Genomic DNA, 17,206 nt, shown 5'->3' on the forward strand with positions numbered 1-17,206 from the left:
GCACTGTGGGACAGCTCCTGGAGGCCAGTAACAGTCAACATAAGCAATGCAGCATCTACACAGACACTGTCAATTTCATTACAGTGACCATGACTCTACGCCGTTTAGGGCGGTGGTGTTACTAAAGCAGTGTGGAGAGGCACTTATTTTAGCAGGAGCCAAAATTAAAGTGAAAACACTTCCACAGCTAGGTTGACACAAAGCAGTTTATGTCAACTTAACCATGTAGTGAAGACCAGGCCTAAAATGGTACACCATGTATACACACCTTTATTTAAGCATTATATAGCTTAATATTTTCAGATTCTTATTAATTGTAACACCTTTAGTATATTAGAAAATAGTGAATATATCACTATTTACTAGATAAGTAACTTTTTGTTCATGATTTGTGTCAAGCTGCATAGGATGGTAACTGGAATTTAAACAGCATATAAAATGTATTTTTATTAAAGAAAACAACCTTCAATGTTTTGTATACATAAACTTCTCATCAAAACACGTTTCACTGGTTTACGGAAATAAACTTCATCCCTACTCCAATTTTCAAGTACTCAGCCTACATAATTCTGCTTCATGAATGACTGAGTCACTTCCTTGTGCAATTTGTTCTTGGTGATCCTGCATTTAGGAAAGAAATTCTTTCAACTACTGTACTTTAAGTGAGTAACAGACTTGCATATGGACTAGGTTTGGGCTTCCCTATACACTATATGCATACTCCCCCTCATTACATCATTATAGGCCCTGTCACCACCTGCTGTGCTGGATACTTTGCCACTAGTTCAGGGGGACTGTGTCTTCTTACACCAGGTGTGAATTTAGCCCCACAAGTTAAGCATTTTAAAAGATTCTGTAGCAAGGACTTCATTGGCCACCCTCGAAATTCCACAATTTGGAAAGAAAAAACACGATGTGAATGCTGATTCTGCTAACAAGCAGATATTCTCCCACACCCAACCCTATCCAGCATCAGCTATATTAAAAGGGGGAACATATTTGCCTACATCGTGGAAGCAAAAGCATTTTAATTATCAGATGTGTGTGAGTCCAGCAAAGCTCGCCAGCTGTCCCAGTCTATCAATCTGGAGGATGTGATGAATGTTACAGCTTCCTGGAGTTTAAGATGTACTGTACAGTAACACTAAAGAGCTAATGCTTAATGGGGGAAGGGGAAGGCCTCCAGAGCCATGATAAATTTAGAACTGATATATTTCACTCAGCTAGGGTGAAGTAAGTTTTTTTGTTTTAGTGTAAAAACATCTTGAATGTTTGGGGGGGGGGGGGGAAGAGAACCCTGGAAAAAAGTGTAGTTTCTCCTTTGTGGATTGAGATTCAATTCCTGCCAATTGCTTTGTTTAGAGCACCTTTCTTTTTTAGGCTTGAATTAGCCTGCACTTTATAATCATTTAAGTGTTCCATGGGAAATAATTAAGTCTAGAAGCCAGCTCAGTTCTTTCTCAAATCACATCAACTTGAAAGTTTGGGGATAAAGGGACTTCCTGGAATCAAGACAGCAAAATCAAGAAACATCAGCAATGTCATGGGAGTATCAGGCAGGAATCACATTAACGACATTTTCTGAATTAGGTCCACTAAGATTTTTGAAAGTATAGGTCTATTATAATAGTGTCTATATATATTTATTACAATATATTTGACAAAGCTTCAGCAGGAGCCATCTCCAGCTGGAAATATAAAGGTAAAGTGGAATAGATTTGTTGCTACATTTGCCATCACGTTTCCACTTTGTGCAGTTTTCTTTTAGTTATATGCAGCGTGAGATCTCTCTCCTTATCCTCCTTCCCTCACCGCAGCACAGCACAGTAACTGGGGGGCAGTATATCCCCACAGCTCTGAGTAGGGCTCTACCAAATTCATGGCCATGAAAAACACGTCATGGACCGTGAAATCTGGTCTTTTGTGTGCTTTTACTCTATACTACACAGATTTCACCAGCAGAGACCAGTGTTTCTCAAATTGGGGATCCTGACCCAAAAGGGAGTTGCTGGGGGGGTCACAAGGTTATTTTAGGAGGGTCACGGTATTGTGGCCCTTACGTCTGTGCTGCCTTCAGAGTTGGGCGGGCGGAGAACGGCGGCTGTTGGCCAGACACCCACTCCGAAGTCAGCACCCCACCAGCAGTAGCGCAGAATTAAGGGTGGCAATAGCATACAATGCCACTTTTACTTCTGTGCTGCTGCCTTTTACTTCTGTGCTGCTAAGAGTGGCGGCTGCTGAGTGAGGACCCAGCTCTGCAATCAGCAGCACAGAAATAAGGGTGGCAATACCATGTCATGCCATCCTTACTTCTGTGCAGTTGCTCGTGGTGGCTCTGCCTTCAGAACTGTGCTCCCAGCCAGCAGCTGCCGCTCTCCAGCTGCCCAGCTCTGAAGGCAGTGCCACCACCAGCAGCTGTGCAGAAGTATGGGTAGTAGTACCGCAACTCTCCCTACAATAACCTTGCGACCTCCCCACAACTCCTTTTAGGTCAGGACCCCTACAGCTACAACACCATGAAATTTCAGATTTAAATAGCTGAAGTCACGAAATTTATGATTTTTAAAATCCCATGACCGTGAAATTGACCAAAATGGACCATGAATTTCGTTGGGCCCTAGGTATCAGTATAAGTGCAGTACCCTAGAAGTTGATGTTTAATATCTAAATCTAACTTCGATTTTAACAGAAAATGGAACTAACTCCATGCTTCTAAACAGTGGCTACAGAGAGGCTCACAGATCCATGATGGATTGCAAACTACAGCTGACGGTACTATTAGCATCACCACCCGACTTTGTGCTTCCATTAAAACAAAAAAAACACTTAAATCCCAAGACAGGAGAGGCAGCAACCTGATGGGAGTGCACAGAGTTGATCCTACCTATTACCAGGAAACAAATGAGGGTTCTGGAAGGTAAAAGGCTTCCTGCCACAATGCAGTCAGTTCCCCCTTAAAGGTTAGTCTGTCTCCTCCCTTTCATACCACAAGCACACTCAATAAAGAGAGCCAATAGGAAGCCCTGTAATACAGAAGAGGTGGTAAGGTGAATCACCTAGTTCCCCCACCCCAATCAATATTATATCTATATCTCATGTGGTCTCACTACACAGCAATTAGATTAGGACTTAATGATATCAACAGTTATTATACAGCAGAATCTCAGACCCTGCAGCAATCAGTTATTAACTAGGTTTAAAAATACAACCTTGTTTAATATGAACGGAATTTTGACTCTTCCAGTAGGTAATTCTATTTCTGCCCAAAGAAATAAGAACTTCTGTTTGTTCAGTTTTGTCCTAATATTTGGTGGTTTTATTCAGACTGGTCTCATGGGTATAAAATACCCCATATGGTCTCTGCATTTTGAGCATGTGACTTAGAATTGGTATAATAGAATATTTATTAAAATACTGAACCAAAAGACTTTTCAAAATGAAAGTAACAGTCCCCCCTTAGATCACAGAATTAGAGTAACAACTGCCTTCAAAGTTGTGTAATTGAAAACAAGAAAGTATCTGTATAATCTCCTTAAGAAAAAAGAAGTGCCATTAATTTAGACCAGTTAAGAAAAACAAAGAACCAAGGTAGGGGCCCTAACTAAAACTTTCCCACTCTCTTGAAAGTCTTAATGAATGGATTTTCCAATATATCAGTAGCAAAAATAAAAAGTTAGCACCAGCATATAATTGCATGCAAACAGGGAAATAACTCCTCAGGCCCAATAACCAATGTTGTGACTGATGAGTGGGCAGTAAGTGAGAGACTTCTTTTTGGCAGAGAATAATGCAGGAGTAGAGAGCTCACCACATCCTGTAGATTTCTAGTAGCATTGTAAAATATATCCACAAAGACTGGCAAACTGACAAAGGACAGAACCTCAAAAGGTCAGTCTACAATATTCCTCAAGTTGGTCACAGGTCTCCAGAAGTATATATTCTTACTCACCTTTATGATCTTAAAAAAATACAGAACTAATTAGTGCTCCCTGCACTCCCCACTGAACCTACATGTATGTGTGTAAAATTATCATACCAGTTTATCGGCTAGAAAGTGACAATGCTCCCATCTCTCACCCTCGTATTGGTGGGGAGGCACCAATCTCTATGCCCAAGAACAAATAACTCTGATTACCTCATAAAACAGCCTCCCTCACCTTATATAGAAATCTTACCTTTTTAAAGAAAGTAGTGTTGGTGAGCAAGTTCAATTCTGATGGAAGATGCCAGATTGAAAGTCCGGGAGAGTTTAGTCAGCGGTTTACACACACACACACACACACACACACACTCTGCAGACTTCCATGCTGCCCTGCCAGTGCACCTTAACCTTGCCCTGAATGGATCCAACTCTGGGATTGTGGCGGTTGGGGGTGGGAAGAGAGGAGAGAAAGGCAGTGGTTTCATGTCCACTCAGTTTTTCCCTCTGATGAGACTGTCAGGAAGAGGGTCAGTTGTAACTGGGCTATGCTATACCTAGAAAATTAATTGAGGCCACCATTTCATACAGACCTATCAAACAGTAACAAATTTCAGTCACTATTACCCTTGAGCTGGATTTAAGATACTTACCTGGAAATAAAGGTTAAATGCGCTACACCTATTTTTTTAAAATCAATTAATATTTTGAATTGCTGGGTCAGCTGTTCAGATTCATGCTGAAGTTAGTTGTATTTGGGAGCTGTTGGAAAGGAGGTTTGTTTCACAGTTTTATAGAATGGGGAGCCAAAAGCATGGCAGTGATGGGAAGTCATTAGAAAGCAGCAGCTTTGAAGTATCGATATGGATATTTTGTACTTTACACGATACACCAAAAACTGCAATACCTTTTAGATTCAATGTGTTAGAAAGGAAGGATCTATTAAAAACACAAGATTGGAATCAGAACTCCTGGGTTTTATTCTCAGCTCTGCCCTTACCACACTATATCACCTTGACCATGTCACTTAATCGCCCTGCGCTTCAGTTTCACTTTTTCTAAAATAGAGACTGACTTTTGTAAAGTGCTTTTAAGATCTTGGATGAGTAATATCTGAAAAATAACCCCACAATATATGGCAAAAAATAACCATATTTTACTGAACCAACCAAGTATCCCTTGCTGGCTGGCTCCTTGCAGCATCAGTTAATTGGCATTATTCCTGTGCGGCCATCTCTAAGGCTGATGCATGAGAGAAGTAAACAAGAAAAGCTATGTTACTTCCTTTCTCCCACTAGAAACACAAAAGGGGTAGAAGTCAGAGATGGGGAGTGCTCAGTATCTGAAAGCCTTGGCCAATTTGTTTAATTCCTTATGATGGATAAATTCTGAGCCTCTCAAACACTATGCAATACAAAGGGAAACCATATTAATAACATACTAGAGGGAAAAAAAACACCTTTCTCCACTTTTTTTTTTTTTTAAAAGGAGAAAAGGCATTGTGCGGGGGATAAATCCCAAAACAGCTGCTGTACTTACACAGTCACATAATTGGAATTATACACCCCATTGAAGGAACCATTAGAAAGCTTGCCTAACAGATTCCAAGTCTGTCCATTACAATACAATTCATAGAATCATAGAATATCAGGGTTGGAAGGGACCTCAGGAGGTCATCTAGTCCAACCCCCTACTCAAAACAGGACCAATCCCCAACTAAATCATCCCAGCCAGGGCTTTATCAAGCCTGACCTTGAAAACCTCTAAGGAAGGAGATTCCACCACCTCCCTAGGTAACCCATTCTAGCGCTTCACCACCCTCCTAGTGAAATTTTTTTTCCTAACATCCAACTTAAACCTCCCCCACTGCAACTTGAGACCATTACTCCTTGTTCTGTCATCTAGTACCACTGAGAACAGTCTAGATCCATCCTCTTTGGAACCCCCCTTCAGGTAGTTGAAAGCAGCCATCAAATCCCCCCTCATTATTCTCTTCTGCAGACAAAACAATCCCAGTTCCCTTGTAAGTCACGTGCTCCAGCCCCCAATCATTTTTGTTACCCTCCGCTGGACTCTTTCCAATTTTTCCACATTATTCTTGTAGCGTGGGGCCCAAAACTGGACACAGTATTCCAGATGAGGCCTCACCAATGTCGAATAGAGAGGAACGATCTTGTCCCTCAATCTGCTGGCAATGCCCCTACTTTACAGCCCAAAATGCCGTTCGCCTTCTTGGCAACAAGGGCACACTGTTGACTCATATCCAGCTTCTCATCCACTGTAATCCCTAGGTCCTTTTCTGCAGAACTGCAGCCTAGCCATTCGGTCCCTCGTCCGTAGCAGTGCATGGGATTCTTCTGTCCTAAGTGTTGTCCTTGTTGGAAGTCACTTTGCAGCAAAATATCATTATGTACCCTAAAGTACGGCACAGACCTCTCAAAAGTCATGAGTGCAGGGTCAGCCATCTTTAAGGATTACATTTGTTTTCTGACACTGTCCACGAAGCAACCAAACCACTCATATCAGATCCTCAGAGCTCCCAATCACAGGAGCCAGCCTCCCTCCTGCAACACTGCTCAATCCTCCTCCAGGCAATTTATCTGGGAGTTACCCTTCTACAGGGCCTACCATAGGCGCCAACTGTCCTTCTGCAGTTTCCTCTCCCAACTGAGCTCTCACAGCTCTTTTGTAGGCAGCCCATGACCCCCTTCTTAGTTAGGTCTAATAATTAGGCTAGTTATCAGATGGCCCTATCAGAATCAGCTGGGAGGGTAGCTGATCTGTCACAGGCAAGGCTGGGCCCAATACCCCTTAGAAGAGGGTCAGCCAACCTGTGACATCTTCCCAAAGAAGAAGTCCAAGCCCATTATTTTCAAAACCTTTGGAAGGTATAGAAATAGGATTCTACTCTGAAAGACACAGCTTCTCCAGTACCTGCCAATTAAACCATTCAGTCCCTCAAAAATATTCCATATTTTTTTTCAAAACTCTTGTTTGTTAATATTTATAGAGTATACATTCAAACATGAACTCTTTCTAAACTCTGAGGCTCTGAAGGTCATACACCATGCACCACAGGAAAATAAAGTTTACATCTTGATTTGTGTCCTCAGTGCCAAAATAATCTGGGAATTTAAATATTTCATAGATATGTACACTCTCTTCTGGATGTAAAACAATAAAAACAAAGTCACTCATTGCAGTTATATAGTTTGACAGATAAACTTTAAAAAACTGAGCAATCAAGCATCTATACTATGCTGAGTCCATAGTTGTAGTACCAACTAGATTGCTTCCATATTTGCAAACTGTGGGAGACAAATTATCTGTAATAAGATTCCATTATTTTAACACCCCTTCCTCTACTACCAACCTTGGTATTTAGCTTGTTTACTGTCCTGCTGCTTTCTGCAGATCTTGCTGGGTTAGAGCAGAAACTTTTCCCCTTCCAATGTTGTTGTTTTTTGTTTTTTTTCTGATAACATCTTTAACTCACAGTCCTCGATGGAGTGCTGCTGGGCAGGCCTAAATGGCACAGCTGCACAGCATTGATGCAATATATTCTTAGCCTTTTCCCTCTCAACAGGAGAGGCCTCTATACTTGAAAAATAATTCTCATATTCTCTTTGCCTTTACCTCATCCAGGCACTCACTCATTCTCCCCCCGCCCCCCTTCCCTTAATACTTAACGTACTGTTTCCTCCCAAATCAGGTTGGATGGGATTTTTGAAAAATTATCTCACATCTCAGTTGGCCTGACTTCATCTGCAGTGGAGCAGGCACCACCAATTTACTTTGTCAACATTTACTGTTGCTCTTCACAGAACAGATGGTACGGATAAGCTATAACATTTTGCTTCTCTATCCCTCTCTGATGTTGACCAAAACTCTGTGCTTTGCTGAGGTACTTAACTTATCATGCAGCTTGCAATGCTCTCCATTTTTAAGACTCAACGAATTCAAAATGAAATGTACAGACAAAAGGAGTTTTAAAAATAAGTTTTATGTTTTATGGTACCTTTCACTGAATAATTCAAAATGTTCTGAGAGTGTTAATGAATGAAGTCTCACAGCCTCCTTATGAAATAGGCAAATAAATGTTTTCTTACAGATGGAGAAAACAGGCACAACAATTCACGAATAGGTCAGCGTCAGAGCTAGGACCTACTCTGGTCAACTCTTCACTTCAGCGCATTTACTAATATGCCTTTAACACATCCACAACACAGAAGGGAAATGAAAATGTTTAGGATTCTGGGAAAAACTCTCCTATGAAGACATTTAAAAACCGGGATTATTTACTTTAGAAAAGAGATGAATAAAAGGAGCAATGACAGCAGCATGTAAGAATTAATGTTATAGAGAAAGTTGGTTGAGAACTTCTGTGCTCCCTGTCTTGAAACACAAGACCAGAGGGACATTCAATTGATTAAAAACGTAACAAAGACTAAACACTTTTTCCATACAACTCATAATTCAATTATGAAATTTATAGCCACAGAATTTCCCTGAGGTCAAAAACTTAAGATTCAAAAAGGGATTGAACATTTACAGGGATGAGGATATCTAAAGTTATAACAGTTAATGCTAACAAATTTGAAAGCAACATTATGCTTCAGATCTTAATCCCAATCTCTAATTATAAGGGATTAGGGGGAGACCTAATAATGAGAGTAGGTCATTCCACATCTGCCAAATGTAAGGTTTCTTGTACTTTTTTTCTGCAGCATCTGGTACTGGCCACTGTTAGAAACAGCAAACTCACCCACATCTGGACCACTGGCCTGATCCAGTATGGCAATTCCTATGTTCCTAATATTAAGTATTACTTACATTTACCTCAGGTTTAACGACGCTCATTATCCTACCAAAGGATAATGCAAATTTGCATTTTAAGTTCAGTGGTACTTTCCTACATACTGATATATGTTGAAGTGACTCAATTCAACTTCTTTTGAGATCTCAGGAGTATTGGTTGTTTTTAAATAAGTATGTATATTAGCTCACTGTACAAATATGCTTCCTATTGGGGAAATATTGTCTTTTACTGCATGCAAACAACTTGGTTACCTCTGCAAAGTACACGACTGACACTGTGAAATTAACACTTGCTCTAACTCTTTGTTTATAAGATGCTTACCACCATGTTGCTGAGAATTTAGCTTCCTTGCAACACTCAGTTTTCTTACCTCCAATGGATTGCATTAGAAGATACAGTGGTTCACAACACAGGATTTAAATTAGCAATATTCCTCCTTCTTTACCACTCCCTTTCAAAACCCAGTCCCAACCCCGGCCACACAACGCATAGTACTTACTGTTGCTGGACTTGAGGTCACGGTGGATAATAGGAACAATCGCTTCATCATGCAGGTAATTCATTCCCCTGACAATCTGGACAGCCCAGTTGACTAGTATGTCTGGGGGGATCCTTTTACCTGACAGCACCCTATTTAGCGACCCACCACGGGCAAACTCCATGATCAGGCAGAGGGTAGGTTCCTTCAGACACACTCCCCTGAGGGCAATGATGTTGGGATGCTTTAACATAGCAAAGAGCTTGGCCTCTTGGCGGACATTCTCAATGGTCTGGCTGATATCCTCATCAGGGTCATAACGAGCTGCCTTGACAGCAACTTCGTCTCCTTCCCAAACAGCTCGATAGACTTTTCCAAAGCCTCCTATGCCAATGATTTCCTCCAGAGACAGCTCTGAGAAGTCAATCTCCAGTACTATGGAGAGAGAAAAATAAATGTTAAACTGTTCTTAAGAATTACCCAACCACTAGTTCATACGTGGAAAAGTCTGTGATGCCCAATGCCATCCTTACAAAATAAGTCAACCTCTAATAGAAGCCATAAGTGAACTACTTACTAGACTCCCCCTTAAACAGTAGGAATGAAAAAGACAGCTCTGTGCCTCTTTACTGTGATCTGAGAGATCTTCTGGGGGCGGGCAAATTTTTATAAATACTTTGTAAAACCCATGGTGAAAATTACTCCTGGGGGAATTCTGCATTGCTGCGCGTGTGCAGAATTCATGTCCCCCTGCAGATTTCTTTGCTTCCCTGCCACAAAAAAAAAAAAAAAAAAAAAAAACTTTCTGATGGGGAAGCAAAGGGAAGCCACAAAAGCAGTCACGCGACCCCCCCGCCTCAGCAGTATGTTTTGGGTGCCCAGGGCAGCCAGCAGAGACTTAAATCACTGTGGGGAAGGGGCCAGGACTGGGGAAGACCAAACTGGTGGCTCCTACCTTGCGACAGGCTCAGCTGCTAGTCCTGGCTGGGCTGGGGAAGACAGGACTTCCTCTTCCCCTGCACAGCATCCGGGGCTGGATCAGACCCACCCCCAGATTTTTCCCCAGGCTGCAGGAAGCTCTGCAAACTACCCCTGCCCCGCTTCCTGCGCACATCACTCCTCAGCTGCAGGGGGAGGGATCACTGTATGGGGAACTGCTCCCCCATCCGTTCAACCCCCATGCATCCAGACCCCCTCATACCCACTGAGCCACCCCCCACTGCACTCTGAACCTTGACCCCCCCAATGAACCCCTCTGCACCCAGACCACCAAGCCACCTGCAACCCGATCCCCACCAAGCCCCACTCCCCCAGCAACCCCCCCAGTAAACCCCCATACCCCCCTGCTGAGCTCTATCCCCCCCACACCCTGCTGAGTCCCATTACAGTTGCACCCAGAACCACCCAACAAGCCCCTGTGCATCCAGATCCTCCCTGCACTCGGATCCCCCACTGAGCCGCCCACACCCAGATTGCCCCACACAGAAACCTCTCGACTCACATCTGGATCCCCCCCACACTAAGCCCTTCCATACTTGGATCCTGCTGGGCTGAGCCTGCCTGCCCACATCTAGTGCACCTGGCATGGAAGGGCAAGGCCCTGGGGTGTTTCTGGGGCAGGTCCAGTACTTGTGCTGTGTCAGGGTTGGGTGCAGCCTCACCACTGAGTCCATGTCCCAGGGCGCGATTTGCAGAGTGATCTCCCACCTCTGTGCAGCCAGTGGCCTGTGCTCCCCAATGCCATGCTGGAGCCTCCACATTTATTTGACAAATTAAATTTGCAGAATTTTAAGATATTGTGCGCAGAATTTTTAATTTTTTGGCGCAGAATGCCCTCAGGAGTACAAAATGTTCTTCATCCGCACATAAGTTCATTGAACTTGATCTTCAGGCTGTGTGTTTAGTTTGTGATACACCTTTATTAAAACATCCACAGTTTGACACAAATAAATGCTGCTAAAATACTATTTTTTTTATTTCCTGACCCCATCACATGATGTGTCAGGATTACACTCTATTCACATAGTAGCCACTGCTACAGACTTAGTCAAAAACAAACAAAAATTGCATTTGCTCCTTCTGTGTCTATGCTTATTCAACTGCTACAAAACATGTTTTCACTACTGTTTGGCTGTATAGGCTGCAGGGCTGTCTGCCCAACAGGTCAACAGAATTGTCAGCAGAGTTCTGATGTCACTGACATTATTCGACAGACAGCACAGCTGGATTTTCAGACTTCACACTGAGGTTGCAGAACTGATAATAAGAGAAGTCATCTTTAGACCAACACAATGTGTCTTTGATAAGGAAATATTTAATACGGAAAACCAGAGGGTCATCATTTTAAAGATTTATTTAAACACACCCAAACACAACACAACAGAATCTTGAACTGTATGTACTGGCTCATCAGATTGGTGATTGCACAAAATTAAGTTTGTTTGTAATTTTGGTTGACTTGTTTCTGACCAAGATCAAGAAAACATGGATTAGACACAAGCAAGACTGAGATGCTATAATTAGGCTTGGAAGGATTAGATTTTTAATCAGCGAATGTCAGTAAACATCAATTTCACCAAACACACACAAATCCACAAGAAAATAATTCCATCAATAATACTCAAACTTTACAGATAGGCAAAGTAAGAAAAATGCTGCTTGAGAATTTAGAGACTGATTTAAGGGTATTTGCTTCGTATATTTTCATGTGCTGTTGATAATGTGTTTTAATAATCATAAACTTAACTTTTTGAATCTCAACATTTCATTAAATAATGGTCTGACCCACACCCAAATTTCCCACAACTGAAAATTTAAACTGAAAAGAATGCTTTAAAAGATCAATATGCATCAAAATTGTTACTAAAAATCAAATTCTGCCAAGGCTAGCTATAAAGCTTCCTCACACAATAGCACCAGCGCAACAGAATTCTCACCTTCAACACCTCAACTATTTCATCTAGCATTACACTGCCTTCCTTCAGCACCAGGAGCTTTCAACCCATACAGCTTTCTTGACTCCTGTGACTCTTTCAATACAAGAGGGAAAAGTCTTTTGTAGTCCAAAAGACCAAAAAAAAAAAAAAAAGAAAGAAAAAAGAAAGCCTAAAACAGGGGAGCCCAGGTTACACTTGTCAATCATTCCGAAGATCTATTTTTCTTCATGTAATCACCCTGTTGAACAGAGCTGGAAAGCTAACGGTATACAGCCTTTTTCTCCTACACAAGAAGACAGTGTCACTCCTACAGTAATGGCACTTTGGTGTTCTAACACTGGTTATCTACACGACTGCAGAAGTCACAGTACCAGTTTCTGACCAAAAATATTAGTGATATTTTAAATCAAGCCTTTCTAAGACAAGAGCAATAACTGACATGAGCCAATTATTTTGGCACTGAAAGCATCTAAGAGGCATTATTACAGTTGTGTTGAGGCCCTCCAGTGCAAGGACTAGCCCTGGTACCTCTTGCTAGAAGAAGATTCAAAACAGGAAACAGTGCCCCTCTTCTACTTTTTTAATCTTTCAGCTGAATTCCAGCAGTTGCACAGTTTCCCTATAGCCTGCTTCTAGAGAGAAAAAGGGAAGTTAAAATGTACTTTATGTGCAGATACACAACTACAAAACTAGCTTTATGGATCCAACAATCTACCCTCTGAAAATGCTTTAGAGAGGCTGTTGATCATAGGATTTTCCCATATGTACTTTAGCTAATAAGCTAAAAAGGTAGAGGAAAGGAGTGCAGAAAAGTGATGAATCAGTGCTGGCCTGATGTTAATTAGTTAGAGAAACTTGAGACATATAGCAAAATCTTTACACCCAGATTTGATATCAACCTACACACTCCAGTGAAAAGAGTCCAGTGACCCCAGGGGTGCTGAATGGACAGTTCCTCTAGCAATGCATCTTGTTTAGTTAATGGCTCAAAAGCTGGGGAAGGAACAGAAGTGGCTCTGGATGTAGTAATAAAATTCTTCCAGACGCTCTGCTCCATTACAAAAGCTTACCTTAAAAACTGACATACAAAGGAAACACAGAAAATGTAGAAGGCAGTGCTGGGGGTGGAAGGAAGAAATGGGTTATTAAAAAGAAAGCCAAAGCATGACAGATTCTCCACAAGGAAGGGGAGAGACAGAACTGCCATGTTTGTATCTTGTAATTCCATCCTGATTTGCAAGTTAGACTGTCATGCTGGAAACAGAATGTGGTTTTATGCCCAGTGATTATTTGAGTCTTTGTTCCTCCACACATAAGCTTGCGTCTCACAGCAAAACTTCGTTTGTAGTTAGAATAAGAAAGTACTTGTGAACTTAAAAGTTTGTTTTTGGTTTCATTTTCCGTTTGTATGTTGCTTTCAGGTAAATTGGGATAGCAACCTCACAATCTTCCTTCACCCACGGACAGTCTAATCAAGAAAATCTAAGGGAATAACTAGGAGTTTACCTTTGGAGAAATCAACAAAATAAAAGACAATCACAGAATCACAGAACTGGAAGGGACCTCGAGAGGTCATCTAGTCCAGTCCCCTGCACTCAAAGCAGGACTAAGTATTATGACTGACTAGATTCTCATTCTTCATAAAGATAGTTACAAAAATCCACTGAGTGAGATGTATGAGTTGGTCTAATGTAGTGCAAGGATGTAGATGTGCACAAAAAACTACTTGTGTTACAAATCCTCATTTTTCTTCACCTTGCTGGAAGTACTAACTCACTTTCTAATTTCAAATGTAATGTGTAAAAAGCAGTGTTCTCCTGAACTGTAAAAATTAAGAGAAAGAATATTTTAACAATACTTAAATCCCAAGACAGTAACATTACTAAGAATTAACAGAGAAATCAAATAAACTGAAGTAGATTAAAGGTATACGGATTCCTCAATCAAAAAACTGGTAATAAGATGCAGAGCCTGTAGATCACTGGTTCACACCCAAACTAAGTTGAACGTGAGCATAATTACCATTTCATCAATGATTATTTCACTTACTAGTGGACAAGAATCCACAATACATATTGGCATTCACAGTCCTTCAGCACCCCTGCTGGCAGCCTCAAAAAAGAGGCCACGGATTAACAGAGCATGGAACCCTGACCTAGCCTTTCACCTCTTGAGGTAATCTGTCCAAGTTAGGACTGAGGCACATTCGCTGAGTGGTGGAAGAGAATGTCCTGCTACTGCCCAAGTTATTCCATCTATCTGCATGAATGAAGTTGACAGGACTTTCAGTCCAGCACCTTTCGCAAGCATTGAGGTAAAAACCCAATTCAACAGCAGCCACACACACAACAGATGGGTGTACAGCTTGATCAAATTCCATCACTTCTTAGTAGCAAGACACTAGGGCACACAAAACCCCTAATGCACAGAGGCAAATCCTATCAGCAGGAAGTGCAAAGAGGCCTTATACAGCAGAGGCACTACAGTTCTGCTGTACATGTGGAGCAGCAGGATTTGGGGCTGCTAGAAGGGGTGTACTCTACAGCAGCTCTCTGAGCACCAATGCACAGGGAATGGAACAGGATTGGAGAATCCATTGCTATGTACATTTCCCCTGCACTCCCAATAAAAAGTTAGGGCCACAGGATCTTGGGCAGTCTCAGGGAAGCAGAAATGGCTCTGTGATGGAGGGATTCCTTTCCATGCCTCCCTCAGAGCTATCTAGCATACCACTAAATATTTGGGCTGTTCCCTGAATGGAAAGATTGGACCATACAACTGCTAAGCAGAGGAGTGCAGAATCATTGCTCCAACACTCAGCTTTAACGATCTGAATAGTGTCTGTTTCTTGGTGCTCATAAACCAGGATTCTCCCATAGGCAACATGATTTACTATTTAATCCCAGTTACATACTTCTGAGCATACAGGGAGCCAGAGAGAAAGACATTAAGTGACATTTCACTGATCTTCCTTGAAGGAGTTTACTGTCCTATATGAGCATTTTTGTATACTCTATCACTGCTTTAAACAAAATAAGCTTATTCAAAAAATAAAATCTTAATTTTGGGTTTGAATTCCCAGCATTAATGGAAAAAGATATTAACAGAGAAGACAGAAACATATTCTAGATGCAGACATTCTAGAATGTTTTGCTTTCCACAACTGTAGCTGGAATATATGGGATAAGTAGCAGCAGTACACTGACATGTCTAATTAAGAATTAACTGGTCTCTTTCCAAACAACCCTTCCCTAAGTGTATTGGAAGAAACACCAAACTACATAAACAATCTTGGGAGCTTTAACCCTGAAATTTTTATCATCATGCATGACCATACCATCTTGAAAACAGGTTAGTTTAGCAAAAAGTGATAGATATTCAGGTTAATGAAACAACAATGTGATGACCTACACCTATAATATAGGAGGTGTAGTCCTCTGGAAATTAGAGAAGGATGTGGAAAAGGAAGAAATCTGTGTTAGGATAAGGAGAACAGTGACATTTGGTGGAACAGGATATGTAATGTACTAGTAAAGAAACTGAATTTTTTTTACAGGGATCTCTGCACCTCTCAGACAGGACATGATGGATTGTATACAGTACTTCATCTGCATCAAATCCTTTCATGAGCTATTGCTAAGTAAGGATCCTAGAACCTTAACTTCTAGCTTGCAAGCTCCCTGCTGCAAGTGACAGGATAAATAGGACGAAAAAGCTGTGTCTGTGACCTCAAACCCTGTACCAGATTGACACTGTGCCCCACTTGGCCTAGATAATTCCACACCAATACCAAAATCCATGGGGTGGGTGAGGAGTCAGTGTAGACACTTTAAGGACAAGGTCATTATAAATCATACACTTGAGCAGCAGGAGCCTGGCACTGCCTGACCAAGCAGCCCTACCGCGGCTGAAGAGCTGCCTCCCAACCCACCCCTTGCAGGCTCCTCAGCACAGAGGAAGCAACTCCTTGATGTCACTTACTGGCTAAATTAAGAGACAAGAAATGGTGACAGGCTAGGCCGCCAATGGGTCGTCCCCACCCCTTTCCGCCCCAGTGCGACCGGACCTGGGCCCACCGATGGGGGTCTCCAGCCCGTCAATAATACCCATCCCGCCCCCCGCCAATGGCCCGCTGCTCCCTTACGGTGTATGGCCGGGGGCGGCGGGTAGTGGGGTCGCAGCTCCTGGGCGCCCCCCTGGCGGCGGCTGTGCGCGCTGCTGCTCACGTAGTTGCTGGGGAAGATGCCGACACGTTGGTCGATCCGCCCCGTCCACCAGCCCTCGTCCCCAGACACGAGCGCGTCCCGGGACAGCACCTGCACCACGTCCCCCGGCCGCAGGCTCAACTCGTCGTCGCCGCACGCCTCGTACTCGAACACTGCGGTCCAGAGCGGCCCGCCCGGAGAGGGCTCCTCTCCGGGGCTGCTGCTGCTGCCGGCGCCGTCGGCCCCCGCCTCCGGCTGCGGACTGGTGCTGCGCGCTGTGAAGGGCTCCATGGAGCGGCTGCTCCATAGGGGGAGGCGCCCGCAGAAGCCGGGCGCCGCCGCGTCCACTGCTCATGCAGCTGGACCCAGGGGCGCCTCCAGGCAGCGCATCAGGTACGGGCGGCGGTCAGCGGGGGCTTCCTTAGCCCAGTCTAGGGACAGGCACAGGCAAGCGCCGGGCACTCCTGAGCCGCCGCCGCATCCCCCGCCTCTGCCTGCCGTGCATCCTCAGCCACCTGACTCTCCTCTCCCGCAGCTTCTGCTCGGGAGCGCGGGCCCGGCCCTCCTCTCCCAGATATCATCTCTATTGGCTGATGAGGTTGTCCATCAGGACCTCCCTACCTGATTGAAGATACTCAGCCACGCCCCTCTCAGGGAAATCCCCACCCACCGGTTCCTGATGTCTCGCGCTTACCGGCAGGGGACAGTTGGCCCCACGCCCCATCAGTGGTGGTTTTTCATTGGCCTGATGGCCTACGTCAGTTAAACCGCCAGAGCACCGCCCCTTCTGCTTCTTTGCGGTGGAGGAGTCTATTCTCTGTGTTACTCTTTTCATTGGCTCGGAGGATG

The 17,206-nt window shown here is 43.2% G+C and overlaps 1 protein-coding gene across 4 annotated transcripts in view; it reads right to left on the minus strand.

Annotated features, from left to right (window-relative positions):
- Window positions 1-17,131, minus strand: part of MAP3K9 (mitogen-activated protein kinase kinase kinase 9) — an 88,555-nt gene extending 71,424 nt beyond the window's left edge. Inside the window, exons 1-2 of one of the 4 annotated variants that reach the window (XM_043548033.1) lie at window positions 17,052-17,131; window positions 9,238-9,651 (exon numbers count right to left, since the gene is read on the minus strand). In XM_043548033.1, the coding sequence (XP_043403968.1) occupies window positions 9,238-9,469 (232 nt within the window). In that variant the 5' untranslated portion in view covers window positions 9,470-9,651; window positions 17,052-17,131. Of the gene's footprint in view, window positions 1-9,237; window positions 9,652-16,296; window positions 16,910-17,051 lie in introns of those variants that run through there. The other 3 variants (XM_043548030.1, XM_043548032.1, XM_037900311.2) reach the window with 3 other exon arrangements.
- Window positions 17,132-17,206: the final 75 nt, after the last annotated feature.

Source organism: Chelonia mydas, chromosome 6, assembly GCF_015237465.2.
Source record: "Chelonia mydas isolate rCheMyd1 chromosome 6, rCheMyd1.pri.v2, whole genome shotgun sequence".
Taxonomy (NCBI): Eukaryota; Metazoa; Chordata; order Testudines; family Cheloniidae; genus Chelonia; species Chelonia mydas.